The sequence below is a fragment of the Thunnus maccoyii genome, chromosome 20 (assembly GCF_910596095.1).
Source record: "Thunnus maccoyii chromosome 20, fThuMac1.1, whole genome shotgun sequence".
Classification (NCBI taxonomy): domain Eukaryota; kingdom Metazoa; phylum Chordata; class Actinopteri; order Scombriformes; family Scombridae; genus Thunnus; species Thunnus maccoyii.
Window position 1 is genome coordinate 23,716,222 of NC_056552.1, and position 25,466 is coordinate 23,741,687.

The 25,466-nt window shown below is 39.9% G+C and overlaps 2 protein-coding genes across 8 annotated transcripts in view; one reads left to right on the top strand and one right to left on the bottom strand.

The window, feature by feature from the left end:
- LOC121886466 (putative uncharacterized protein MYH16) overlaps nucleotides 1-20,861 on the top strand; it is a 59,746-nt gene extending 38,885 nt beyond the window's left edge. For all 4 annotated transcript variants that reach the window (XM_042396450.1, XM_042396452.1, XM_042396454.1 and 1 more), the window contains 17 exons: nucleotides 6,059-6,115; nucleotides 11,361-11,447; nucleotides 12,030-12,275; nucleotides 12,393-12,510; nucleotides 13,524-13,651; nucleotides 13,792-13,988; nucleotides 14,085-14,217; nucleotides 14,305-14,521; nucleotides 14,601-14,737; nucleotides 15,583-15,686; nucleotides 15,868-16,060; nucleotides 16,143-16,346; nucleotides 16,438-16,563; nucleotides 16,666-16,836; nucleotides 17,317-17,517; nucleotides 17,631-17,777; nucleotides 19,195-20,861. In XM_042396450.1, the coding sequence (XP_042252384.1) occupies nucleotides 6,059-6,115; nucleotides 11,361-11,447; nucleotides 12,030-12,275; nucleotides 12,393-12,510; nucleotides 13,524-13,651; nucleotides 13,792-13,988; nucleotides 14,085-14,217; nucleotides 14,305-14,521; nucleotides 14,601-14,737; nucleotides 15,583-15,686; nucleotides 15,868-16,060; nucleotides 16,143-16,346; nucleotides 16,438-16,563; nucleotides 16,666-16,836; nucleotides 17,317-17,517; nucleotides 17,631-17,777; nucleotides 19,195-19,347 (2,619 nt within the window). In that variant the 3' untranslated portion in view covers nucleotides 19,348-20,861. The remainder of the gene's footprint in view (nucleotides 1-6,058; nucleotides 6,116-11,360; nucleotides 11,448-12,029; nucleotides 12,276-12,392; nucleotides 12,511-13,523; nucleotides 13,652-13,791; nucleotides 13,989-14,084; nucleotides 14,218-14,304; nucleotides 14,522-14,600; nucleotides 14,738-15,582; nucleotides 15,687-15,867; nucleotides 16,061-16,142; nucleotides 16,347-16,437; nucleotides 16,564-16,665; nucleotides 16,837-17,316; nucleotides 17,518-17,630; nucleotides 17,778-19,194) is intronic.
- A 99-nt stretch (nucleotides 20,862-20,960) lies between these two features.
- The window catches only part of LOC121886467 (growth arrest-specific protein 7-like), a 67,732-nt gene continuing 63,226 nt past the window's right edge, over nucleotides 20,961-25,466 (bottom strand). For all 4 annotated transcript variants that reach the window (XM_042396455.1, XM_042396456.1, XM_042396457.1 and 1 more), the window contains one exon: nucleotides 20,961-23,239. In XM_042396455.1, coding sequence (XP_042252389.1) covers nucleotides 23,126-23,239 — 114 coding nt within the window. In that variant the 3' untranslated portion in view covers nucleotides 20,961-23,125. The remainder of the gene's footprint in view (nucleotides 23,240-25,466) is intronic.

Consider the following 25,466-nt stretch of genomic DNA (forward strand, 5'->3'; position numbering starts at 1 on the left):
TTCCCTCACACTGCCAGTGCCTCTGGGAACCTGATGTTTCGTCCAGAGGTTCATTGGGGGAGAAATAAATAGTGTCTTTGTCTCTGATCGGAGGAGTGAAAGGCGATCCGTGCGTCTTTGAGAGTGGACATGTTTTCGCATTTACTGTAGCTTTGGCATTCTCCCTATCTTACAATGAGGCCATTATATGTGTGTGTCTGCATGTTCATGTGTGTGTGTGTGTGTGTGTGTGTGTGTGGACTTTTCTCCTCCTCCTACTGATAAAAATGCAGGTGGACGAGCAAGCCAGCTGAGTGGACGGACCAACTCGTCTACCACCCACTTGAGTCTGGTTTTGACGTAAAGGTCACATGAATATGTCCACAAACTTTAATCAAAGAGATAGCTTTGTCTGTCTTTCATGATGAAACCGCCTCTCCCTTTCTAGCGTGCTGTAATTCAAAGCAGTTTGCTCGAAGGGAGTGTCATGGGGGTCACAGGCCTGCAATCCTCATGGCTACTTTCTTACAACTGCCCCATGCTCTTAGTGGTTTTATTACATGATCGTAAAGCAGTTATACACTGCAACTGTGCTGTAAAGGGTCATCAAGATTGGAGAAGATAAAGTTCAGTATCACCCTGCTGGCTGTTTGGTTTCTTCCAGATGTTTCACTGGAGGTGTTAAAGATTGCGCTGCAGTGATAGAAATCAACAACAACATCTCTTTCCAGAAACAGTTTCTCTGTCACTCCGAATCAACTTTTTAAAGCAGCAGTTATTGATTTTTGTTAGCAAACATATTCACACATTCAGCTGACATAAATCACAATTAGCATTCGTTTGGAGAAGAGATTTTCACTGAACAAATGAATACATTAACACAAATGAACTTGATATACTGTATCATCCTTGTCACTGAACAAATCAGTAGTTTTTAACAGTGGAGTGCCCCTCTATACTCTAATATAGCATTTTTCTTAAAAACAGTTGTCTGTTGTGGCTGCAAACATTGTTAATGAGAGCAGTTAGATTAAACCAAAACCAAAACAATGGGCTGAAAGATGCTAAAACGCTCCACAGAGCTGAGGAGAACTGCAGAGTTGGGTGATGAATCTCTGTGGGTTTGTCACCACGAGTGACCCCTTTCATATTACTCCTAATCATTTGTTCCACTGTTAATATAAAAACATTGATTAGTGTAGCTTTAAGTTTTGCACGTTTTTCTGTCAAAAACATGCACTGTAGAAAATAAGGTGAATTTCAATTTTTGCAACACAAATAATCTACTACATACAGACTAGAAAAGACTATTTTTTCACGAGATAAAGCTTTTGCTTCCTTCAGGTCACCTCAAGCAGGATGCTAAATTATTTGCTAAATAGCTTTCGATCTAATGTATATACACTGAAAACTTTTCTAAAGGCTTAGCATTAAGCAAGAAGTGGAACTTTGTAATAAGTTGTAAAAGGAATTGTTCAACATTTTGGAAATATGCTTATTATTGAGATTAAAATACTGTTACCAATCTCTGTGAGCCAGAGCGTGATTAGCCTAGCTTAGCATATAAACTGGAATCATGGAGAAACAGCTGGAACTTTTGGATAACCATTAATCAAGAAACAGTTACAGTAGCTTCCTTTAAAACCACAAATTGTTATTTTTACATTTCTGTTTGTGAGTACAGATCAAACGAGATACAACATGATAATTAGTGAGTCAGGCTAGCTGTTTCACCCTGCTTCCACAGACATGAAAGTGGTATGAATCTTTTCATCTCACTTGCAAAAAGAAATCAAATAAGCCTACATAGCAAAATGTTGAACTATTCCATTAAATTAATTTGAACACGTCCACACAGTGTTGGACCCTGACCAACATTAGCTCCTTTCTGAGTGGTGTATTAGCTCAAATGCAAACTGGCCTGTCTGAAAATGTCCAACTGTCCCCCCAAATTTCAGCTAGTGTTTTAAAAGTGAACTGAACACTGTGTTGTTGTATTTTAACAATGCATTTCTTGTAGTGGATCTGAAACTAATTTTTAACCATGCTTAACAGCATGGCTCTCGGAATGGTGGTGTCAGCACTGTGACCACCACTTTGGTCCCGACTGAAATATCTCAACAATTATTTGATGGATTACCATTAAATTTTGTAAATGGTCGCCAGAGGATGAAGCATAATGACTTTGGTGATGCCCTGATTTTCCTCTAGCTCCCCCTGCGGGTTGACTTTTTTTTTTTAGGGAGAGATCTCAACAACTATTGAATGAATTAATATAAAATTTGGTACAACTATTGCAATATCTTGTGTGATCTTCTGACTTTTCATCTAGCACAACTTTCAGGTCAAAATTTAATTTTGTCCAATTCTTTGTCCAAATACCTGCAAAACTAGTGACATTCCCATCAGCCTCAGCTGTACTTGTTGTTTCATGCTAATTAGCAAATGTTAACATGCTAACTTACTAAACTAACATGGTGAACAAGGTAAACATCATACCTGATTATATTTAGCATATTAGTATGGTTATTGTGCGTATGCTAGCATGCTGACGTTAGCATTTCGTTAAGGGCTCTACTTTGCCTAAGTACAGCCTCACAGAGCTGCTGGCAAGGCTGTAGACTAAGTCTTGATAAGAAGTCAATACATTAACCTCACATTTAAAACTGAAACACAATTAAATATTAATAATACATTTGTTTTATATTTGACCATATATTTTATAGAGAAAAACTAGGGTCTGATTTAAAGGGTCCAGATGATGCTGAAAGATTATATCTTGCTCATTCAAATGTCTTTATCTCTCTTGTACAACGTGTACATGTGCTGAACAGGCATCACATCATTTCCAATACCACTGATTTGACCTGCGTCATCACTTACACCAAAAGGCTTTGACCAGGTCAAAAAGGACATGTCGTCACCTGGCGATCTCTTCAGCCAATCAAACAGCCATGACTCGCTGCTGGAAGCCGTACACTGCCATCTGAAGGCATTTAAAAGAACAAAGCTGCAGATTCCAGTACTGATACAGGGACCTGAATAATGCGAGCATGTGTGGACAGTATGGTGGACTTGCATCAGCAGGGGGTCTAAAATCCTCAGTGTATGGTGCAAAGGCAGGGCGTGCAATTGTTTGGCTCTTGTTTTCCCCTCCAACCGACTGGGGGGATCTCACAGGATATAACTGCCCACGCCGCTGACTTTCCCCTCAGATAACAAGCGAGGAGACATCAGCTATGAGGCCACATCTGATTGCAATTCATGGACAATTATGATGGTTTCAGAGTGCAGCGGGGGAAAAGAGAAAGCTAAAACTTTAAGCACATACAATTATGGAGATCAAACCCACCAGCCATTCTCAGCAATGATGGGCTAATTTTGTTATTTCCCCCACATTGCTCCGAGAGTGCTCCGATGAAAAAAAAAGTTGGTGTGGGATAATTTAGAGTAAAGTAAATTTCATTTAGAAAACTGCACAAGTGTTTATAAAATAAATATATAAACCCTTACTGCCAGAGATAAGTAGTCCAAATTGCATTTATCCATGCAGTCTGGCTCTCCACACTGTTAGTACACTATGTTTTCTACAATTGTATTAGAGCCACAATATTTATTTTGAGGCTGGTTTGAGGCTGTGGAAAGTAGAAATTTAACAAGAAACAGATATGTGAGTGAGGAAACAGTGTGTGTGCGTATATGTGTGTGTGTGTGTGAGAAAGGGAGAAAGAGGCTGTGCATGCATAAGGGGGTGTGGACAGTAAAATGCCGGAGGGGATCAACAGTGTGTGTGTGTGCGCTTGTGTGTGCGTGTGTGTGTGTGTGTGGGGGGGACAGTCAGTCAGTCAGTCAGTTGGGCTGCTGCTGCCTCACCATGGCTGTTCTCTCTGCAGAGGTCCTGCGCTGGCATGTGAGTTATTTTATTTCACTCATTCCTTCTATCGGTTTAAGCTTAACCTATAAAAAAAAAGTTGAAAAAAGCAGTTGATGATTTTATGTTATTTTTGTTATTAAACCATGAGATGTCTGAAGCCAATTGTGGGACATTTCTAAAGCATTTTGATTAAGTTCCCTTGCATTGATAATGAATCAAAGATGGTACAACTGCAAGGTAATTCCTTGCCCATGTGTGCTTATTTTGCACTAAAATGTCTTATAGTAGACTGTTCTGGGGAGCTGTGAGCGCCATGTAGCTGCTGAGTGGCTTTCACCACATCAGTGACTGTAGGTGTTGTTGCTGTGAATGGCCCTGGGCTGCACGCCTTGTCAGACACACTTCCTGACAGTGAGACATAGATAGGAGCTGGAGATAACACACAACATGACACAACTTGGAGGGATGCAGCTATGTTGGGAAACTAGCAATAAATTTTTATTAGCAGTACAAAACGCGGTTTTGGCACGAGATTAGTGGAGGGGACGCTAACAGAAATGTGCTGCGGGTGATTTATTTATGTTGAATCATTCTAATTGTTTTGAATGTTGGAGCAGAAGCAGACTAAAATAATATTCAAGAGGATGTAGTCACACTTCAGGTGCAGTTTTGTTGGTCTCACATAAATGGTTATACAAATATTGTAACCAGTTGTGGAGGAAGTATTCACATCCTTTACTTAATTCAGTGTAGCAATACCACAATGTGCAAATAAAAGTTCTGCATTGAAAATGTTATCATCAGCCAAATACAATTATAAATATATTAACGTGTAAGTATTGTTTGACTGTTGTATTAGCTGGAGCTAAATTGAATTACTTTATATCCTGTTTGGTAGTTTTATCTATAACATTGCATCATATTTTTCATATTCTAAGATCATTTTACATTTTGTATGTAAAATCTGAATTAGTATCTCAAAATTTACTTAAGTGCTGTACTTGAGTAAATGAAATTAGTTACATTAGCTGAACTGATTGCAACCAGTACTTTTATGTATTGTAACAAGCAGCAGTGAGTTTTTGTTCACCGCAGGAAAAAATATTATATATTTTTTTTAAATTAGTTTGGTTTGGTTTCTGGTTTACAACCATGTTAGTAACACTTTATTGTAACTCCCATATTTACGATTTATAAGCAGTGAATAAATAAGTAATGAATTATTTATACAACATTATGAAGTAATTATGAGCAACTATAAGGGAATTTATTAAGTGTTTAATAATGTCTTTATAAAGAACTTGTACAGCTCCTATTAATCATCTGTAAGTTGTATAAACAGTTAATAACATAAACAACTTAATAATGCATTATAACAGCAATAAACACAGTATAACAGAGTCATATATAATGATGTCATAAGAAGTTTAAACATATTTCTAAACAATTTAAACACTCGTGAATGATTTTCACATGTACAAATGAGTTGAAAGAAATGTGTGAAACTGTTTATATACTGGTGCTTACAGATGCTACATAGGTGGATTAAAGAGTCACCAAAATATTATCATTTAATATTTTATTTAACTTTTTATATTCTATATATAAGACTTAGTTTAAGCAGGAAGGGACAGGAGTGTCTGGGCCAAGTAGCAGCAGAGACCATAAAACATAGTTTTAATAATGAATTAGATATAATTATTATGATCAGATTATGATGACTACCACACTGTAAATTCAGACTTTGGAAAGCATCACTGAATGTCAGCCAGGAATGTCGAACCAAAAGAAAGCCAAAACATAAAGCAGATTCCTCGAATGTCAGGAAAATGGCATTGATGCTTTTTTGTCTCGCTGACCAGACATAGCAGACCCAGCCCTGGGTCAGAATACAGATAATGACGGTGGCCACAGACATTCTTGCTCTAAATTGCTACCTGAGGAAAAAGCCAGAGGCGTGTCAAATCCCCAGGGAAAGCAGAGCGCATGAAGCGGCCTCACCACACAAGTGCTGCCCTGAAATAGCAAACAATCTGCGGAGGTGACGCCCCATTTGTTCTCTGTCAGAATGATATAGGCACTGTGAAACCAGAGGATAACAGCCCGACCTCCGATGTTCTAGTCATATTTCATATTTTAGTGAAAGCAGACTGTTATTTTCTTCTTATTCAAATCCATCTCAACACGAACTCTGTCTCTCTTCAGGCTCGCATTGAGGAGCTGGAGGAGGAGCTGGAGGCTGAGCGGGCCATGAGAGCCAAGGTATGATACACAACTATAAGACACAGTATAACATAAAGACTCACCTCTCACCTCTCCCTAAATGAAACAAAGAGCAGATGAGCCTTAAATGTCTGTCAGGCTGCAGGGCAGATAAGAGGATGCCAGCAGCTCTGGAATGAGCTCGTCTCTGCTGCTGTGACATTCACGTCTGTGGTGTTGAGAGCTGCTTGTGGACTGGGAGGAACATTGAAAAAGAGAAAAAAGGTTGCTGATGTGTTGGCAGCCGGTGGGGTACGTGTGTCGGTGCTGCGCCTCTGGTCACCCCAAACTATCTGCACCTGTGATAATAAACTCAGGGGGGAGAGACCTTGTGTTTCTGATTAACATACAGGGCAACCCCAGAGGCGTAGAGGGAGCCCCAACATCCTTTTTCCTCTTTCTTATTTCTTATTTTTCCCAATCTTTCTCTCTACACACACACACACACACACACACACACACACACACACACTAGTGCACCTTCTGTTTCTTGTAATCTCCCTCGCTTCGCTCCTAGAAGCAAATCGGAAGAACAGGATGTTTTTTTCACCTTCCTTTTTACCACAGAGAAGTTTCCAAGACAGATTCTTGGTAATGTAAAAGCTTAAAGCTGCGTTTCCAGACAGCATCCCTGGTTCATATGAAGCTAATCTCCCAAGGTGGGCGCTTCAAGTGCTTGTTGTTTCAAACAAGACGCTCTTTAAGCGTGTGTGTATTTAAGCTACAGAGCCTGGTTGCCCCTCTTAAGACTGAGAGTTTCCATGTTACAGTAGGTAAAGGCAGAAATGCAAAGGTACATATTTCACCCAGAGTGTTGAATAGAGTGACAGCAGGCCCGAGGGCGTGTTTTGCACACTTCTCCCCACTCTGGGTGGTATCCCTAATGGTGCCCCCCCTTCACACCCCCAACCCCTAAAAGCCACAGAGCGGTGAAAGAGGCAGGCAGAGACATGCAGGTCTTTATCTGTTCCACAGCCTGCGTCTTCAGAGGAGCTCAAATACAACATACCTCTGCTGCAAACAGGCTCGCTATTGTTAGGCTCTGCTCCTCAGGTCGCACAGGGGAGATATCATCAGCAGATAGAGGCTGACAGACAGCACTATTTTCCGAGGGATCTTCTCCCAAATGGAATGCCAGCCGGTTCACACACATACACACACATACACACACGTATACGTGTACAGTCGAGTTTGTCAATCACTAAGGAACACACACACACATAGCAAGCACACATACTGTAGTCATCAAACAGTATGTAATCTTCAAGAAAACACACTTATGACATCATTTAATTTACATTTTGACAAGATGGGAAAGTCTCTGAAACATTCAATTATTATGTGACGCAAAGAGTTTCCATTTAAACTCAAACTAAAGAAAGATTTTACTGTAAAGTTGCATCAATCAGGTTTTTTGGCCACATGGGGGCAGAACTCCTAAACAAGCTTAAAATAACTTTGAACATGTTAAGGCTGAAAGTTGATATTGCACACAGGTTAGTATTAGCAAACTATTGCATGTTCACACATCCACATCAGCATTCATTTGGAGTCATGTTTCAGCCATCTGATGAATATAAGTCTGATATTCTCTCTCCTTTCAGATCAGTTTTGATCCACCCACTCATGAGAACATCTGGAACTTTAGCTGCTAGTTGCTAACTTTGTATGTCTGCTGTTTGTCTGCTGGACAGGTAGTGTAAAGTGGGTTCATCATACTGAAAACAGCTGCCTGTTGCTATTGGAAACACAGCTAAAGAGACCAGTGAGACTGAACCAAAACAGTAAAGTTGTGGGCTGTAAAACCAAAACAATGAGCTGAGAGATGCTAAAACACTCAGTAGAGTCGAGGGAACTGCAGAGATGGTGATAAGTCTCTGTGGGTTTGTCACCATGAGCGGCCCCTTTAACATAACACATAGTCATTTGATCCAGTGTTAATATAAATATTGGTAAGTGCTGCTTTAACAGTTCATCAACTGATTGAACACCCCAAAATGTTGCCATTAAAGGGTTAGTTCATCTAAATAAATAAAAACTTAGCCATTCATGTAAATGTGATTTCATTTGCCTCTCTGAGATTTCTGCCTCCAACAGAACACAATGGAGGAGAAGAGAATTCGTGCTGCTAACACTATAGAAAAATTACATTTACATAATTCAACAGTAATAGTATGTATTCAGAATGTATCCAGAAACAATGTATTGGTTACTTTGGTTACAGATTTCATTGCACAAACTACCGTATCTGCAGCTAGATGCCACTAGACATACATATGTGACAATTGTTTTTGTTTTCACGATTTGGGTGAAACAACTCTTTAACTACTCAACCCTCATGTTAGCTGAAATCCAGTACAGTACCAAACATTGCCTTGTTGTGACTTTGTCAACAATTCTTTCTCTACACACAGTTTAGTGGTACAGAAGAAGGCTGGGCTGAAGTAGACTTGTGTATTCTTATGTGTATTTTTTGTACAAACCCAACTAGATTTGTTCCACTGACTTACGAGGGTGTTATTACAGGAAATTTCCATTTTAGTAGTTGTGACAATTATTAATTTAATTGAAATTATGCCTTTTTTAAGTTATGGGGTTCATCTAAACCAATTATTTGGAAGTGAAAACAAAGATGAATTTTAAAGTCATTACACATTAACTGTTTGTTGTACACCACCATTAGATTTAGATGTTAGTTCCAGGATGAACTCATGTAAAATTCTGTCGTCATGCAGCTGTGGTCAGAGAAGGACCTCCATCATACTGGAGGCTGAGGACAGGAACAGACTGATAGGATAGTGGAAAGCACACAAGGAGCACACATTGGCATGTGTGCACATACTGAACACACTCCCCCTCCATCACGCTCTTGTGCAAACGAAGATGAATCTTCCTTCTACCTCCACCAGGCGACTTTGGGTGCACTGACCCTCCATTAGCATGTAAACGGGAGTGAGTGGTGTCGGGTGGTGCTGATCCAGAGGAGCTGTTGACTCAGTCAGTAGTGCGGAGGAGAGCGATGAGTGAACCCCTCACACACAGCCAGGTTGTAGACACAGAGGGTGGGGCTGGGGCAGGGGGCTAGGGGGACTCTAAGGAGGAGGGCCCCAGTGAGTATCATCTGTTTTCCCTTGTTGTGCCTGAGGTGTGTTGCTTCTATCGGGGAGGCCTGACTGCAGCTTTTTACAGACCAGTCTCAACATCTACGGCTGTCTTTAAACCAGCTGTAAAAGATTGGTGTAAAAACAACAAGTGCTTTTAACTACAGAGCGCAGGCTGTTTGTGCGTGTAATGGCCCAACATTATAAACTCTCTCCATGTGTGCTGTGCCATGTTTGAGCGTGAGAAGGAGTTTATCATTTATACATCAGCATTTTTGCAGCTTTATATATTTGTTTTGAATTTCTATGCAACAAATGTACTTTGTATTTCTTTTGATGTAACATATTAACTTTTACTGTGTTTTATATGGTATCAGGTTTTATTATATTGGTAAAACCTGTGTCGATTTTGAGTGTGATAGCCTATAGCTATTTATATCTTTAAGATGCGGATAGCCAATATTATATTATTATAAAATAATACATATATTAAAAAAAAATACCAGGTTTATTTTATCCATGAAATATGAAATATGTACAGTATATAAAACTCTTTCTATGAATCCACGAAAGTAAGTACAAAATTAATAATGTGATAATTCTTATTCTGAAACTATTGTTATTGTTAGTACTTTTAAAAATAGTAGTAATAATGAGAAACTGTTTTGATACATCTGATTACATTACTTCATGAATCAGTTAAGGTTCAGGGTCTTGCTGTAGTATTGACAATTAACATGTAATAAAGCCCATATGCAACATGTTCCGACCTCCAGTTAGTTTTCAGTTAAAGCTGCACTAATCAATATTTTTATATTAACAGTGGATCAATGACTAAGTGTCATCTGAAAGGACTCTGCTTTTTCCCCCAGTTAAATGGAGCTTTTTAGTGTCTTTCAGCTCATTGTTTTGGTTTTACAGCCTACGTTTAATGTTTGGTTCAGCCTAACTGCTCTCATCACACTCATTTCCAGCCACAGGGAGCAGTAGCAAAAAAACAACCTGCCCAGTACCCAAACAGCAGACAGAAAAAGTTAGCAATTAGCATATGGAATTCCATAGAATGGAACATTTAGCAACTTAGGAGTGAGATATAATATTTCCCAGGACTTGGTGGAGATGAAACAGAGCTAAAAGGAGAGTGAATATTGGACTTACATTTGTGAAGTGGCCAGTTGTGTGTGTAACCAGGCAGTAGTTTGCTAACAGGTTAGCCCTGATAGCAACCTCACAAGGCCATAACATTTTATATTACACAGTGGAGCATTTAGCTGCTGAAGGGACATATTTCTCTCTGGAGTTGGTAGAGACGAGAAACAGTGTAAAAAGAGTGAACATTGGACTTACCCTCACCAGGTCAGAAACACAACTCTAAATGAATGCTAACATTAATCCGGGTCTGCTGTATGTGTAAATAGGCTGCTGTAAATGCTGACATCTTAGCCATAACAGCTTTATAAAGTGATAAAATGTCACTGTTGTGTTGCTTGTTATGTAAGCAGTTACTACCATGTTTTGAAAAATGCAGCTTTTAAAGATGATTTTCAGTTTATCCCCAAGACCATACATCTCTTAGCTTGCTAAATCTAAATCTGTTATGTCTCATCCAAATTGAAACCAAACACCACATCAACAAAAGCAAGACTGAAAGAAGCAGGGCTCTACTTTATAGGATATTTAGCAGTGACCAGAGCTAACATTGGATAACATACACAGGAAACAGAATCTCATAGATAATATTTAGACTGTGTGACAGCAGTTAACCTCTGTATTGCTCTGACTGGATACAAGCTGCTCTCCTGACCTCTGACCTCTAGAAAAATCACTTCCTATTGTGTGCTGTCAGTCATGCTGATCCCCTGGTGGTTAAATATCCTGTGCCAGGAGGTGGGACTGCTTTTGGGCCAAAATAGGTGAACAAAGCAGTCTTTTGCCTGTCTATCTCACCGTCTGCTTAAACTTTAATATACTATTTTACAATTTTACATTAACATGAATCCAGAGGATCAGTCCACTCATCAGTAAATTTTGATCATTTATTTCCTGTATCCTGACACACAACATCTTGGAAGATTCTAGTAAATTTGAACACATTTGTACACTTTATGTCCATTTCCACTCTTGAACTGCCTTGTGTTTGGCAGGTGGAGAAGCAGAGAGCAGATCTATCCAGAGAACTGGATGATCTCACTGACCGACTGGAGGAAGAAGGAGGGGTCACTGCCTCGCAGGTAAACTACATGCATTCTAACACAAACACAAACACACTTTACATCACTAAAAGAATGGGAAAAACACATTAGAGTTTCCTCTCAAAAGTTAGATGAGAAGATTGATACCACTCCCATGTGTGTGCGTTAAGTACAGAGCTAGAGCTGTGAGACAATTAGCCTAGCTTAGTGTAAAGACTGGAAGCAGGGGGAAACAGCTAGCCTCATTCAGTCCCAAATTCAAAAATATGTCTATCAACCTCTAAAGCGTACTAATTAACACATTGTATCTCATTTGTTTGATCTGTACACAAACAGAGATGTAAAATGATAATTGTTGGTTTTAGGGGGAGTTACGTGCTAGAACAGTGAGGTTGCCTAGCAATGAGCGCTATAGCCGGAGATGGATAAACTGTTTCTTTGTTTTTGTTTTGTGGCAAGAAAATAGTACTGCAAATTTAGTCTAATTCTGCAATTAAAACTCTTGTTGGGTATGATTTTTTTTCAAAGCAGCAGAGAGTTGTACAAACGTTAGATATTTTGCTTTTACACCATGTTGCCTTAAATAAAGACCTTTAAACACTGCCTTAATGTGATGAACAGATAGAGGTGAACAAGAAGCGAGAGGCCGAGCTCCAGCGTCTGAGGCGAGACCTGGAGGAGACCTCTGTCCAGTCTGAAGCGCTAGCTGTGATGCTGAGGAAACGGCACAGCGATGCCATGGTGGAACTGAGCGACCAGTGTGAGGCACTGCAGCGGGCCAGGGCCAAACTGGAGAAGGAGAAGCAGAAGCTGAGGATGGAGGTGGATGAGCTGGCCGCTTCACTGGACAGTCTGCAGAAAGCCAAGGTCGGGAAGTTAGGTTACATGGACAAGAGTTAGATTTCTAACAAGCCAGTAATGTCAGGCTTATGTTACTTGTGACTGTAACATAACGTGTGCTGGTGTGTTTGTGTTGTGCTGCAGACATCTTCAGACAGCCAGATAAAGAAGCTGGAGGAGCAGTTGTCTGACGCCAACAGGAGAGGAGACGACCTGCAAAGGACGCTCACTGAGCTCAGTGTGGCCAAGAACAGACTCACAGGTACACTAATGTTAGACCCATTAAAGATAGATTCTTACCAGTGTTCCTAAGACAATTATATTCAATCTTAATATTATATTTGTTCTAGCCATTAAACAGATTCACTGACAGTTTCTCTGGGGTATGAGTGAGTATATACAGTAACTTCAGAGAGCAAAACACAGTCAGAGATAAAGAATAGTTTGACATTTTGGGAAATATGGTTATTCACTGTCTTGCTGAGAGTTAGATGAGAAGATTGATACCACTCTCATGGTTGTGCGATAACTGTGGAGCTGGAGCCAGGATTCGATTAGCCTAGCTTAGCATAAAGACTGAAAGCAGGGGGAAACAGCTAGCTTGGCTCTTGCCAAAACTCAAAAATATGCCTCTCAAAGGTCACTGTTTCATATGATATATCTTGTTTTTTCATCTGTGTTAAAATCGAAATTTAAAAACCACCCAAGTGGTTTTACAGGGAGTTACTAGCTGGAACTTTCCAGATGCAGTGACCTCCTGGAGTCTCGATTCGTTTTGTGTACAGATCAAACACACAAGATAAAACCTGTTTATTGGTGAGCTTAACATGTGTTAATAGGTATATTTTTGAGCTTTGGGCAGAGCCAGGTTACCTGTTTCCCAATGTTTTCAATCTTTATGCTAAGCTAAGCTAATCACATGTTGGCTCTAGCTTCATACTTAAAGGACAGACATGAGAGAGATATTGTCCTGTGATCTAACCCTCTGCAAAAAAGTGAATAAACAATTTTCCCAAAACTATTAATTTAAAAGTGTGCTGTCAAAAATGACTTTTAGTCCCTAACATGGTTAAAGCTCCAAAACTGAACTCATGAGAGCCTTTTTATTAGACCCTCCCTGCCTAATAAAGGCCCATGTCTTTCTAACACCACACTCCCAGTGTGTAATGCAAGAAGATAATGTTCTCAAATGTCCTTGCTATTTTATACTCTGTATCTACTGCTTCAAATTATGCTACAGTGTGTCGTTAATCAGTGTTCTGGTTGTTCTATCAGCTGATAACGCAGACGTGAGTCGACAGATGGAGGAGGCGGAAGGCAGAGCCAGCCAGCTGAGCCGCTCCAAGACTGTGCTCCAGTCCCAACTGGAGGAGCTCAAGAAACAGTTGGACGAGGAGGTCAAGGTCGGTGTTTTGAACTCACTATGGAATTATGAAATAGAAAATATTCAGCGTGAAAATAAGATGACAAAAAGGCTTTAATGTGGCCGTTTTTCCACTAAACGTAACATGTTCACACTGTTTCTCTGTGGTGTGGTTGGCAGTGTAAGCAGACGGTCAGCGGCAGTCTGAACTCAGTGCGGCAGGAGTGCGAGGTGCTGAAGGAGCAGCTGGAGGAGGAGCAGGAGAGCAAGCAGGAGCTGCAGCGCCTTGTCTCCAAACTCAACAGTGAGGTGACACACTGGAGGACCAAACATGAGGCCGACACCATCCAGCACGCCGACGAGCTGGAGGACACCAAGTACGTCAAGTTGATACTGGTCTCATTTGAGATGATGTAATACCTTGAAAAAATCAGAAATGTATATCAGTGGTGCAAATAATGTGTGTGCTGCAGGAAGAAGCTGGCATCACGGCTACAGGAGGCAGAGGAGGCTGTGGAAGCTACCCAGGCCAAATGTTCCTCCCTGGAGAAAACCAAACAGAGGCTGCAGGGAGAAGTGGAGGAGCTCTGCATGGACCTGGAGAAGGTAGAACATCAAGCGCATTATATGAGTGTTACCACTCTATAAACTTCCCTTGATTATTGTGTTTGAGCATCGTGTTCCTTCTCTCAGGCCAGCAGCTGTGGGCAGGCTCTGGATAAGAAGCAGCGGGTGCTGGAGAAGCAGCTCGGAGACTGGAGGCAGAAGTGTGAGGAGCTGGTGGCCGAAGTGGAGGGCTGCCAGAAGGAGAGCAGGCAACACGCCAGCGAGCTCTTCAAACTGAAGACGACACATGAGGAGTCTCTGGAGCAGCTGGAGGCTTTACGCAGGGAAAACAAGGCCTACCAGGGTACAAGAATATGAATTTTAGCCTCACAAATAGCAGATGATTGTAACCACGGATCAATTAATGTGTGTATGTCTTACAGAGGAGATAGCTGACCTCACAGACCAGCTGTCAGATGGAGGTAAGAGTGTCCACGAGCTCCAGAAAGCAAAAAAGAAGATCGAGATGGAAAAAGAGGAGTTACAGGCCTCACTGGAAGAGTCTGAGGCAGCTTTAGAGGTACGCAACTTCAGTAAATCAGTCAAGTCAAGTCAAATTTTTTCATATAGCACAATATCACAAATCACAAAACTGTGAAATTCAAAGGAGAAAAAATTCCCCCAAAAAAACTTTAATAGGGGAAAAAATGGAAAAAACTTCAGGTGGAGCAACAGAAGAGGGATCCCTCTCCAAGAACGTACAGACATGCAATAGATTAAAACTAAATTACAGAAATACAGCATGGACAAACAAGATGACAAAATTATATATAAACTAGTAACATATATGAAGAATGTGATCAGGAGGACACCAAAAACAGAATAGGGATAGCCATGCGACCTCCATCGCCATGGAGACCTGGGAAGAGAACAGACTACACAAACACACATGAGACACTAACTCAAAAATAAGTCCTTTACAGACATTTCAACAAAAGAAAAAAACACTCTCACATAAAGCACATTAAACACAAGAGGACATATGTCATTAAGAAAAAATAGTTAAAAGTGTAAAACTATTCAAATTAAGAGCCAAATTTATGTTGCTAAAAGATTTTTTTTGAACTTAATATACATGTGATAAGTGGTTCTGATGTTGGTCTTTTTGTATATGATGTATTGATGGTTGTTTATTTATTCTGATTTGTCTGACTCATTTCTCTGTAAAAACTCATCAACCAGCCCTCCATCTTTCCCATGATGCACCCAAATCATTGTTCTTTCTGAAACCTTCATTCGTCAAAGATCTCTTTCTAAAAATATTTGGGAATAGATAAATATTTCCATTGCCTTAGCAGACAGTATAATTTAGTTCTGGATCAGTGATTAATATAATCATGATGAATTATTTCCCTGCTCTCCCAGGCTGAGGAGACCAAGGTACTGAGGCTGCAGCTGGAGTTGTCTCAGGCTAGAGGAGACCTGGAACGCAGACTTCAGGAGAAGGAGGAAGAGATCGAAGCTGCGAGGTACCTCATCTCTCTCAGTGACACTTTCCTCATCCACAGCACTAACTCTCTTCCTGTCCTCTGTTTCCCTTTATTCCTTCAACAAAGTACTTTAGAGGTAAGACTTTTCCTTCCTTCAAACCCTGCTTTGCAACAGCACATCTGCATGGTCTGTAATACCTCTGTCCTCCTCCTCTGTCAGAAAAAGCCACCAGAGGGCGCTGGAGTCCCTGCAGGCCAGTCTGGATGTGGAGGTGAAAGGCAGAGCAGAGGGGCTGAAGCTGAAGAAGAAACTGGAGGCCGACATCAATGAACTGGAGCTGCAGGTGGACCTGTTCACCAAGAACAACGCAGAGCTCAGCAAGAACAGCAAGAAGGCGCAGCAGCAGATCAAGGTTTGATAACGTAACGTTTTTTTGTCTTTACAGCAGGTCTTTTCACAGAGACAATCACACAATCTGTCCCCCTCTGTCTCAGGAGCTACAGGTTCAGCTGGAGGAGGAGGTGCGCAGCCATGAGGAGCGCAGGGAGGAGCAGGCAGCCCTGGAACGACGCTGCACCCTATTGGTCAGTGAGGGTGAGGAGACGCGGTCAGCCCTGGAGAGCGCAGAGAGGGCCCGTAAGGTCCTGGAGACAGAGCTGCAGGACGCCAACGAGAAATACAGTGACCTCAACAACCAGGTGATATATGGTCTCTTTGCTGTGGTGTCCTGCAGACACTGAAAGCCTGATCTGATCCGTACTCATGTCTTCTTCATACCTGTGTGTTCAGTTCCAGTCGGCTCTGAGTGGGAGGAGGAAGCTGGAGGTGGATCTCCAGGCTCTGCAGCAGGAGCACGAGGAGCTGCAGGGGGAGTTCAGAGGATTCACAGACAAGGCCAAGAAGGCCGGCTGTGAGGTAAGACACACCAGACGCCTGATATGAATAACTGTAACTTGCAGTAGAGTTTCATTCAGTTTTGTGAAATAATGTTTTGATTGGATGGTGTGATTGTGTCAGTTGGCGCGAGTGGGGGAGGAGCTGCGTCTAGAGCAGGAGCACACGCTTCACCTGGAGAGAGTGAAGAAAGGTCTGGAGGCTCAGATCAAAGACATGAGCAGCAGGCTGGACGAGGCCGAGCAGATGGCTCTGAAAGGAGGCAAGAAGATCATCCAGAAGTTGGAGGCAAAGGTACAGAGTCAAAAAACATGTTGTCAGCATGTTGATTCAAAGCAATAAATGTCAACATCTACTAGCCGATTGCCAAGAAATCTGATATTAATATTTATCATCCCCACAGGATGATGTCTAATAATGTTGGTTACCCCTCTGACCTTTTGTTTGGGCCAAAACTTCCACTTCTGCACAAAAAAAAAAAAAAAAATCTAGAAAAACAAAATTTCTTCCGAAGTTTTTTCCTCACTGAATTATATGCCAAGTTATTTCTTTGCCGGAGTCAGTTGCCTGGCAACCAGCTGAGACTCCAGGAAGTTACTGGTCCCAGCCAAGAAATATCAAAACTTAAATCCAGACTGTGTTTTAGTATTTTACTAAACTAGTGGACTAACTGTATATTTTACATTTTAAGCCAAATTACTGTTAAGGCTCAAAGAATAGCAAAGTCTGCATGTCCACACTCTGATGTGTGTGTGTGTGTGTGTCTGTGTGCAGGTGAAGGAGCTGGAGCTGGAGCTGGACTCGGAGCAGAAGCGGCACGCTGAGACGGTGAAGACGCTCAGGAAGAATGAGCGCCGGCTGAAGGAGCTGCTGTTCCAGTCCGAGGAGGACCAGAAGAACCAGCAGAGGATGCAGGAGCTGGTGGAGAGGCTGCAGAACAAGATGAAGGCCTACAAGAGACAAGTGGAAGAGGCCGTACGTCACCTCGTCCTCTGACTCAAAACACACCTACACTGACCCACAGTGCATTTGACCTACAGTACATATCACTTGATGTTTTAATCACATGCAATTTGTTTATATTGCAGGAGGAACAAGCTAACATGAACTTGGCAAAGTACAGGAAGACAGTCCATGAGCTGGATGACGCTGAGGAGCGAGCTGACATCGCTGAGTCAGCACTCACCAAGATCAGGACCAAGAACAGAGGCAGCTTTGGCAAAGGATACTCCTCTGTAAGTAACCTGGGCCTGCTGAGAGGCAAACTGCTTACCTATCAAATAGCTGTATATGGAATAGGATGTCATCTACTACAGCCTAGTGGGATTCTGATGTGACACATATGGTCTTTAGTTTGTTTTGTTCACTATCATCACAGTTGCTGCTGACCTTCAGGAAGTCTGCAGTTAAAACAAAATTTAATGGCAACTACTGGAGTTAAATTTTGTACAGATATTCATGGTTCACACACATTGAATCTTACTGACCCTCTGACTTTACCTCCATGAGTGCACATTTTTGTTTTTAAGTAAGATATCTCAACAACTATTGGATGGATTGCTGTGAAGTTTGGTGTACACATTCATGTCACCCTCAGGATGATTGGTGCAATCTTTTCCTCTAGCGCCATCAGCCTGTCAAACCTTTAGTTTGTCTGATACCTGCAAAACTAATGACATTCCCATCAACCTCAGCTGTAGTTTGTGTTTAATGCTAATTGACAAATGTTAGCATGCTAAAATGCTAAACCAAGATGGTAAACATTATACCTGCTAAATATCAGCATGTTAGCATTGTCATTGTGAGCATGTTAGCATGCTGACATTAGTGTGGCGGTCCTGTTTAAATGAACAAACTACTGTACTGTTATAGTCTATTTACTTTAGCTGCATCCCTGATGTTGCAGTGTATTCACCTTCATAGTTATTCTGAAGTTTAATTTTTGTCAAAAGATTGAAACAAAAAGAGTGTGAAGACGTATAAGTGGAATCAAATTGCAGTAACTCCTTGCACAGCACCTCTGAGCCATGTGCAGAAAAAAAGAATATAAGTGGTATGCAGTGATATTCTAATCATTTATTTAAGTAAAAGTAGCAATATCACTATAAAAATACTCCATCAAAAGTTAAAGTCCTGCATTCAAAATCATACCTTAAGTAAAAGTACAGATGTATTAACAACAAAATGCATTTAAAAGTATCTAAAGAAATGTATTCATTATACAAAAATGGGTAAAATCAGAAATTGCAAATTAATCAGTTACAGCTGTCAGATAAATATAGTGCAGTAAATAGTAGAAAAGTACCTAAAACTGTATTGAAGTGCAGAACCAGTACTCCTGGTAGTATGTGATTGTGTATTGTAAAGTATATGCTTAGTACTGTACCTTTTGAAGTGGTTATATTTTACTGTTTTATAATGTCAGGTGATACATAAATTAATTATTCTGGATCTGATTACTTCCAGCGCCAATTGCTTTGAATCGCATTTTTTAACAGTTCTTTCAATTCTACTGTAAAATCACCTGAAATTAATCTGCAGAGTGTACTTTGGGTGACAAAAGAAAAAAAAAACAGAACCTAACAAAATCCCAGAGGTAGATTTTGTGTTTTTTCTGAATGATGACTTTGAGGTGTATCTGTGGTCCACCAGGGTTACAGCACGCCGTACCCTGGCCTGGTCAGGTCCCCCAGCTCTGTGGGATCAGAGGGCAGAGGAGAGAAGATCCTCAACGACGACAACGAGTCTGTCAGCTCCCTCATCCCGGCCTATCTCAACTCCCTCAAGAAGCTCATGATCGATTAGAAAGACAAACGATGACATCAACTCCTCCCTACAGGTGTGACATCATTCCAGCTCTGATGTTATTTGAAGAAATCAAACATGATACAGTATGAAGTTTGAAACATCAGAGGCTGAAACTGTATTTTCACCACACATTCAGGTTATAAACAAACCCGACAGTGTTTGTGTAGACTGTACGCTCCCGTTGAATTGATCTGAAATATATTCACACCTTCCTGTTTGTGTAATGACTGCAGTCTGTCAGATCACACCTCTAATAACACACTCCAGCTTTATTCCAACACATTTTTATATCCACTTCATAGTGTCATATTTGTATGTAAAAACAGATTGAGTATGGATAGATGTTTCTAAATTCCCACTCAAGTGAAAGGTGGCACTTTATAAATCAATTATAAGTCATTTTTAAGCCTTTTTGTAAGTCTTTACATACTTTTGAAGCTGCCAATCTAAAGTATAAAATACTCACCATTTCCAAATGCACAGTGTATCGTCATACAGTCAAAACAATATTATATCTACTCATATTGTGAAATAATGAAGCAAAACAAATTAAATACACTAAATATACTATTTATTGAATAATGTCTTACTTTAATTACATGAATAACATTCAAAACCTGAAACTTCAGTAACGTTAAATCAGATATGACCTCATCTATACACTAGTTCCCTAACTGTTAAAAGGTATACAGGTATATTCTCCTCCAAGTAAGCACCCTGTAACTTCAAATAACTACTAACTTTTATAAAGTGCTACTAACATTAGGTCAAACTGGCAAATATCAGGGTTTTTTAGGCAACAAGGCTAAGATGGCAGATTAGCCAAGTCTTGATTAGCTTTGTTGATTCCCAACTTGCTGAATATCAAAATACCAAACATGGCTTTTTACACATTAAGCTATAATCAACTATTCTACTACTGAATACTATATTTATCCAATTCCTTCTCATTCACAAGCAAAACGAATAAAAAACTTTTTAGATGAATACAGTTGACTACAACAGCAGCCATTTTGGGTCAGGTTGAAACTGGTGAATCTTGCAGCAGGTGTTGTCAGATTTGTCTGATAAATTGTAAAGTAGTCCATTAGTAGTTGCATGTCAGTCATATTTGTGAATGGCTATTTCATCTATTGGCATAAACTGGAATAATTGGAGCTGCAGTTTTATAAATGACTTACAACAGTGTAAGTCAACAGATTAATTATAAAAAATTTACAAATGTGTAAATGATTAGAGCATAACTAATGGCTTATAAATGACGTATAATAAGAATCATTATTTTTTGTGTTACTAAGATGCAACAAGGTGCCATCATGTGTGGGTTATTTAGGTCAAATATGAAATGCAATTTCAATGTATTCTACCTAAACTATTTCAGGTTTATCTCTGTCTGAACTTTTAACCGCATCTTTATTATCGCTGCCTTCAACTGTAACAAGGCTTGACCAAACCATTTTATTGCTGAATGTGAAAATGTGTTTTTTAGGAAATAAAAGACATTTATTGTATTTTCCTCTGAGTTGCTCATTTTGTCGTCTCATCAAACTTCCCACTTATGCTGCCATATCATACAAGAGAGCAAAAACAAACCAGAAATGAGCCTGTAGTGACATAAGATACATATTTTCATTTTATTAATGACAATGCCAACCTTTAGCTGTTAATGTACAAAAACGTCTCAGTCCTCTTCTCTTGGTGGTCAAGTTATACTAATACTGGACAAGACATGGTTGTAAAAGAGCATTTTGTACATTTAGCTTGAATCCAACTGAAGCAACTATTTCCAAAACTGTAGAATATTTGAGAGAGCTGTCATTTCTACTGCATATAAAACACTTTGTGTGTTTCATATATTATCCGTACCAAATTTCTTATGTCTTAGTGAAAGATTCTACTATTTACTGTATTTTACATCCTTCGCACTACTGTCTTCTTTCATAGCAAATCACACATCTCATGTATTTACACCAGACCCCCCGAACACAATCAAAACACTTCACTTCCATTAGTAATAAAATGTGTAACAAGTAAGTTCTCTTTAGAATGCTTTCCATATCAACAGCAACTTACAGTATATTTATTAAAAATCATTTGGGTATAAAGTGCAATTGGCTGATTATTTTATTCTTATTGGGAATTAAGTAACAACAAAGGAGGAATTAAAACTGTGTTGTTGAGCTTAAGATTTCAGATTTTTTTTTCCAGAAAAGCGTAACCAGATTTGTGATCTTAGTCCTCAGCAACTGACCCTTTGCTAAACCCCAATCCCTGAACAACGATTGTAAATCGCTGTCAATCATAGCTTAGCAACTGTAGCTATCAATCATAGTTTAGCAACTGTAACTAGGCAGGCCTGTCAAGCTTTGGATTTCCTAACAAACTAAAATGGTGTTCATTGGGCTCTAATAAGAGCAATGCTGCCAGGTATTTAAAGAGTTTGGAGGGTAGTTTCTTTTTTTATTACCTTCTGAAAAACAAAAGTGTAAGGACTGAATTAAACAATGTGTGTTTATCTGCTCTAACATCAGCTACAAACATTAGCATGCCTGGCTAATTAGCTTACTACCCACAATGGTAACCTTGCAAGGGGAATGTCATTAGCTATTTATATTATGATGTGTTTTTTGTGAAGCTATGATGCTAGCTTATTACAGTTTAGATTAATGATAGCTCTCTTAATTTTGTTTGGGGAAGTTTAGACTCCAGCCAAACTTGAGTTACACAGTGTTACATTTATGTTGGTTATTCCTCATCTTCAAATCCTTTTCTCTTGAGAAAGTGAAGCATACTGCTAAAAAACACAAACATTAAAGCATTAATATACAAACGTTGTCCCTTAATAGCCTAAGTATGTTTTTCTAAGCATTAAAAAAGGGTTATGTTTGAATGAGTCACATTTTAATTACATTTTTAATTTTAATACTTTATAATGCAAGGACTAACTAGGTGGACTCATAGACTGTATCTTGTAGCTTTAGCCTAGCCTTTTAGCATTACACAATGTATGTAGCCATCAAGTAAATGTAAAACCATTATCATTGTAAACTGCATATGTGCCCTGCTAATATGTAGGTTTTACACAGGTAACAACGGTAACTAAGAGGGGTGGGGCTTTGCAAAGGGTCAATATAGATATTAGTATTACAATACTTTAGCCTTATTCTGGTACTCAGTAATATAACACTCTTAGGACAGAATGCATTTTGCTTAGCAGCATCCGTTAAATCATTTTTGCCAACAACTTGCAGTCACATGTGTATCAACACACGTGACTCAGAGAATTACCTCACACAGCAAAAAGCACATACAAACAGCAGCATTACACTGCTGCACAACATAAAGCTATTCAACATTTACAGATGTTAAATGTTCACTGTAGGTGCTTCTTCATCACTTCCCTCACCTGAGTATCCTTTTTCAACATAATTCACACTCCCATTTTCATGTGCTGTTGAGCTGGGCACCAGCTTGCATAACAGAACACCAAGACCCGCCACTATCTTCATTCATCTGTTGGGGTCATCACAAAACTCCCCAAACACTGACATCATCATCCTCACCAGGTTGCCGTTGGGATGTTAAGAGGCAGTGAGCACTGACTGATCACCCCTCAGTCTGTTAGGAGTCACACATGGATCAGCGGGCGAGTGATGATCCCAACACAGATTCAATCTCCCACTCAGTCCTCAGGCATGTCGCCTCTAGGTCAGTGTCTGTCTGTGAGCTCGGGGGTTAAAGTGTGCATAAGCAGAGCCGGTGGACAGCACTGAGGTTAAATCTCTATGTCCACTGGCCTGATGTCTCCAGTCTTATTCTCCCGCACCCACAGCTCTCTGTCTTTGGCCGGGTCCACACACTGCAGGAGCTGGTCCACTGGCTCCATCGTCTGGACAAAGAAAGAAACAGCAGTCAGCTGCAGCATCAAAATAGCAATTCAAATGTCTTTTCCTCACCTCTGTTTAGATGATGCCTCAGGTTTTCCTCTCAGATGGCTTGTAAACTGTCTTTTTAGCTCCCTCTAATGATGTGCCAGTCATGAACCAATGATTCAAAACGAACAACTCTTTTTACTGACTCAGGAGTGACAAGTCCTTTTCTCCACCAACTTGTTCACTGACTTGCCCCTAGCTAGTGCCAACTACACAAATGAGGTGAGACAATTTGTCACTATTGTGCAACTCTTACATTAACTGTGTTTGTGGAGATGTATCAAGTTAATTATTGTATTAACCTAGCCCTATGAGAAAAACAACCACTTTGGTGCTTGTTTCCAGTCAGTACTCACTCTCCCAGCCCTGAGCTGAAGGTCTGACTCCGGCTGCATGAATCACTCACTCACCCAGTAACTGTCCATGAATTTTTATTTGTCCCTTTGTAGTAGTTTACTACTCAATTCTGGTTGATCAATCATGAAATTCAACAGTCTGTAATTTCTGATTTAGCAGACTGTGTTGTTATGGATGCTGTTCTGATCATACATGGGGCTGACTGCTATTCATGTCTTTTAAGCAGAATTTTTTTCAAATGGATAAAATCATTTTAAATAAATACAATTATTTCAGTTATTTTTATTACCAATATTTTGTATAAAATACTTTATTTATATCATAAACAGCCATGTATTAGTATTAAGTATTCACAATATACTTCATGTTCATCTCGCAAAGGTAATTATTTAGTCATTAAATCAAAAAATGCTTGCAACTGCTGCCTTTTTTGAAGATGAACTACAAGATAACTCTAGTGAGTGCGTGCTGTAGACTCTCCAGATGCTGCGCTGCCCTCCCAGTTGAATTCCGCTTTTTTTGTTCCATCAACATCACATTATTCACTGTAGCAAATCGGTGGCCCACCATGTAAATCTAATAGTACAACGAGATTTTTTTTGTATTCCCTCGCCATATATTTTGCATTACCTCGCAATATGTTTTGTGTTCTCTCACAATAAATTTTGTGTTACCTTGCACTACTTTTCTTCTTCCATTCCTTCTGAGCCATATGTCTATCTCTGCTCAGCTGCTCCCAGTGCAACACCTCAGTATGGATCAGCTCATTGAATTTTACTTTGAACAGGGCATTAAGTATGCTGATATAGTACTACTGCTCAAGAGGCATGGTTATGTAATTAGTGAAAGTAAACTTAAACGAATTCTTAGATAAAGAGGTCTCTCCAGCAGAAAGCAGTACAGTCATTTGCAGGATGCTGTTGGTTTCATTCATGAAAAGTTACTGTATTCAGGACAACTGCACGGATACAGATGGATGTATTCTAAATGTAGAGAATACAGTCTACAAGTAAGAAAAGAGGATGTCCGCTTGATTATGAAAGAGCTGGATCCCAGAGGGGTTTCACTGAGGAAAAGGAGACGTCTCCAGAGGCAGAATAACTTCTCAAAGGGACCAAATTTCATCTGGCATATACACTCTGATGATAAGAGGCCTCTGGAGACGTCTCCTTTTCCTCAGTGAAACCCCTCTGGGATCCAGCTCTTTCATAATCAAGTGGAAATCCTCTCTTCTTACATGTACTTTTAATCCTACTTGCAAACTTAAAGTCCTCCGCCAGTCAAAAATATGTTTTGCTTATTGTTACTTCACTTGGATGTTGGACTGTCGCTGTGCAGAGTGATGTATGTGCAGATTTTGTTTTCACATTCATCTGCTGAAGGAGGAAAGTTTCTCTGCAGTCATTTTAAATCTGAGTGTTTACCTACAAGGATAATTTGTGACATTATAACTAGTTAAAACCCAGTCGTGGTCCAGTATACGAATTACAAAAGTGTGATATGGAAACTTGACGCATCCAGAAATGAACAATATTTGCATATTTATAGATTCTGGATTTATCAAAATACATTTTTGAGTGGAGGGGGACTTTAAGAGGTCTCTTTGGGTGAAAGGTGAGCACATACCTTTTAAGACACATTTTGTATGACTGCACAATATCTTATAGGTCATGATGAACTATATGTTACCTTAGTTTATTCTTGCTGAAGCTACTTGTTAATTTCATATGTTAACTGCTATTTTAAAAGAGCAACTCAGCACTCTGACTTAACTTCAATTTGCTCCCCACACATAATCAAAAGTCAGACAAATCAGATTTTTCAGAG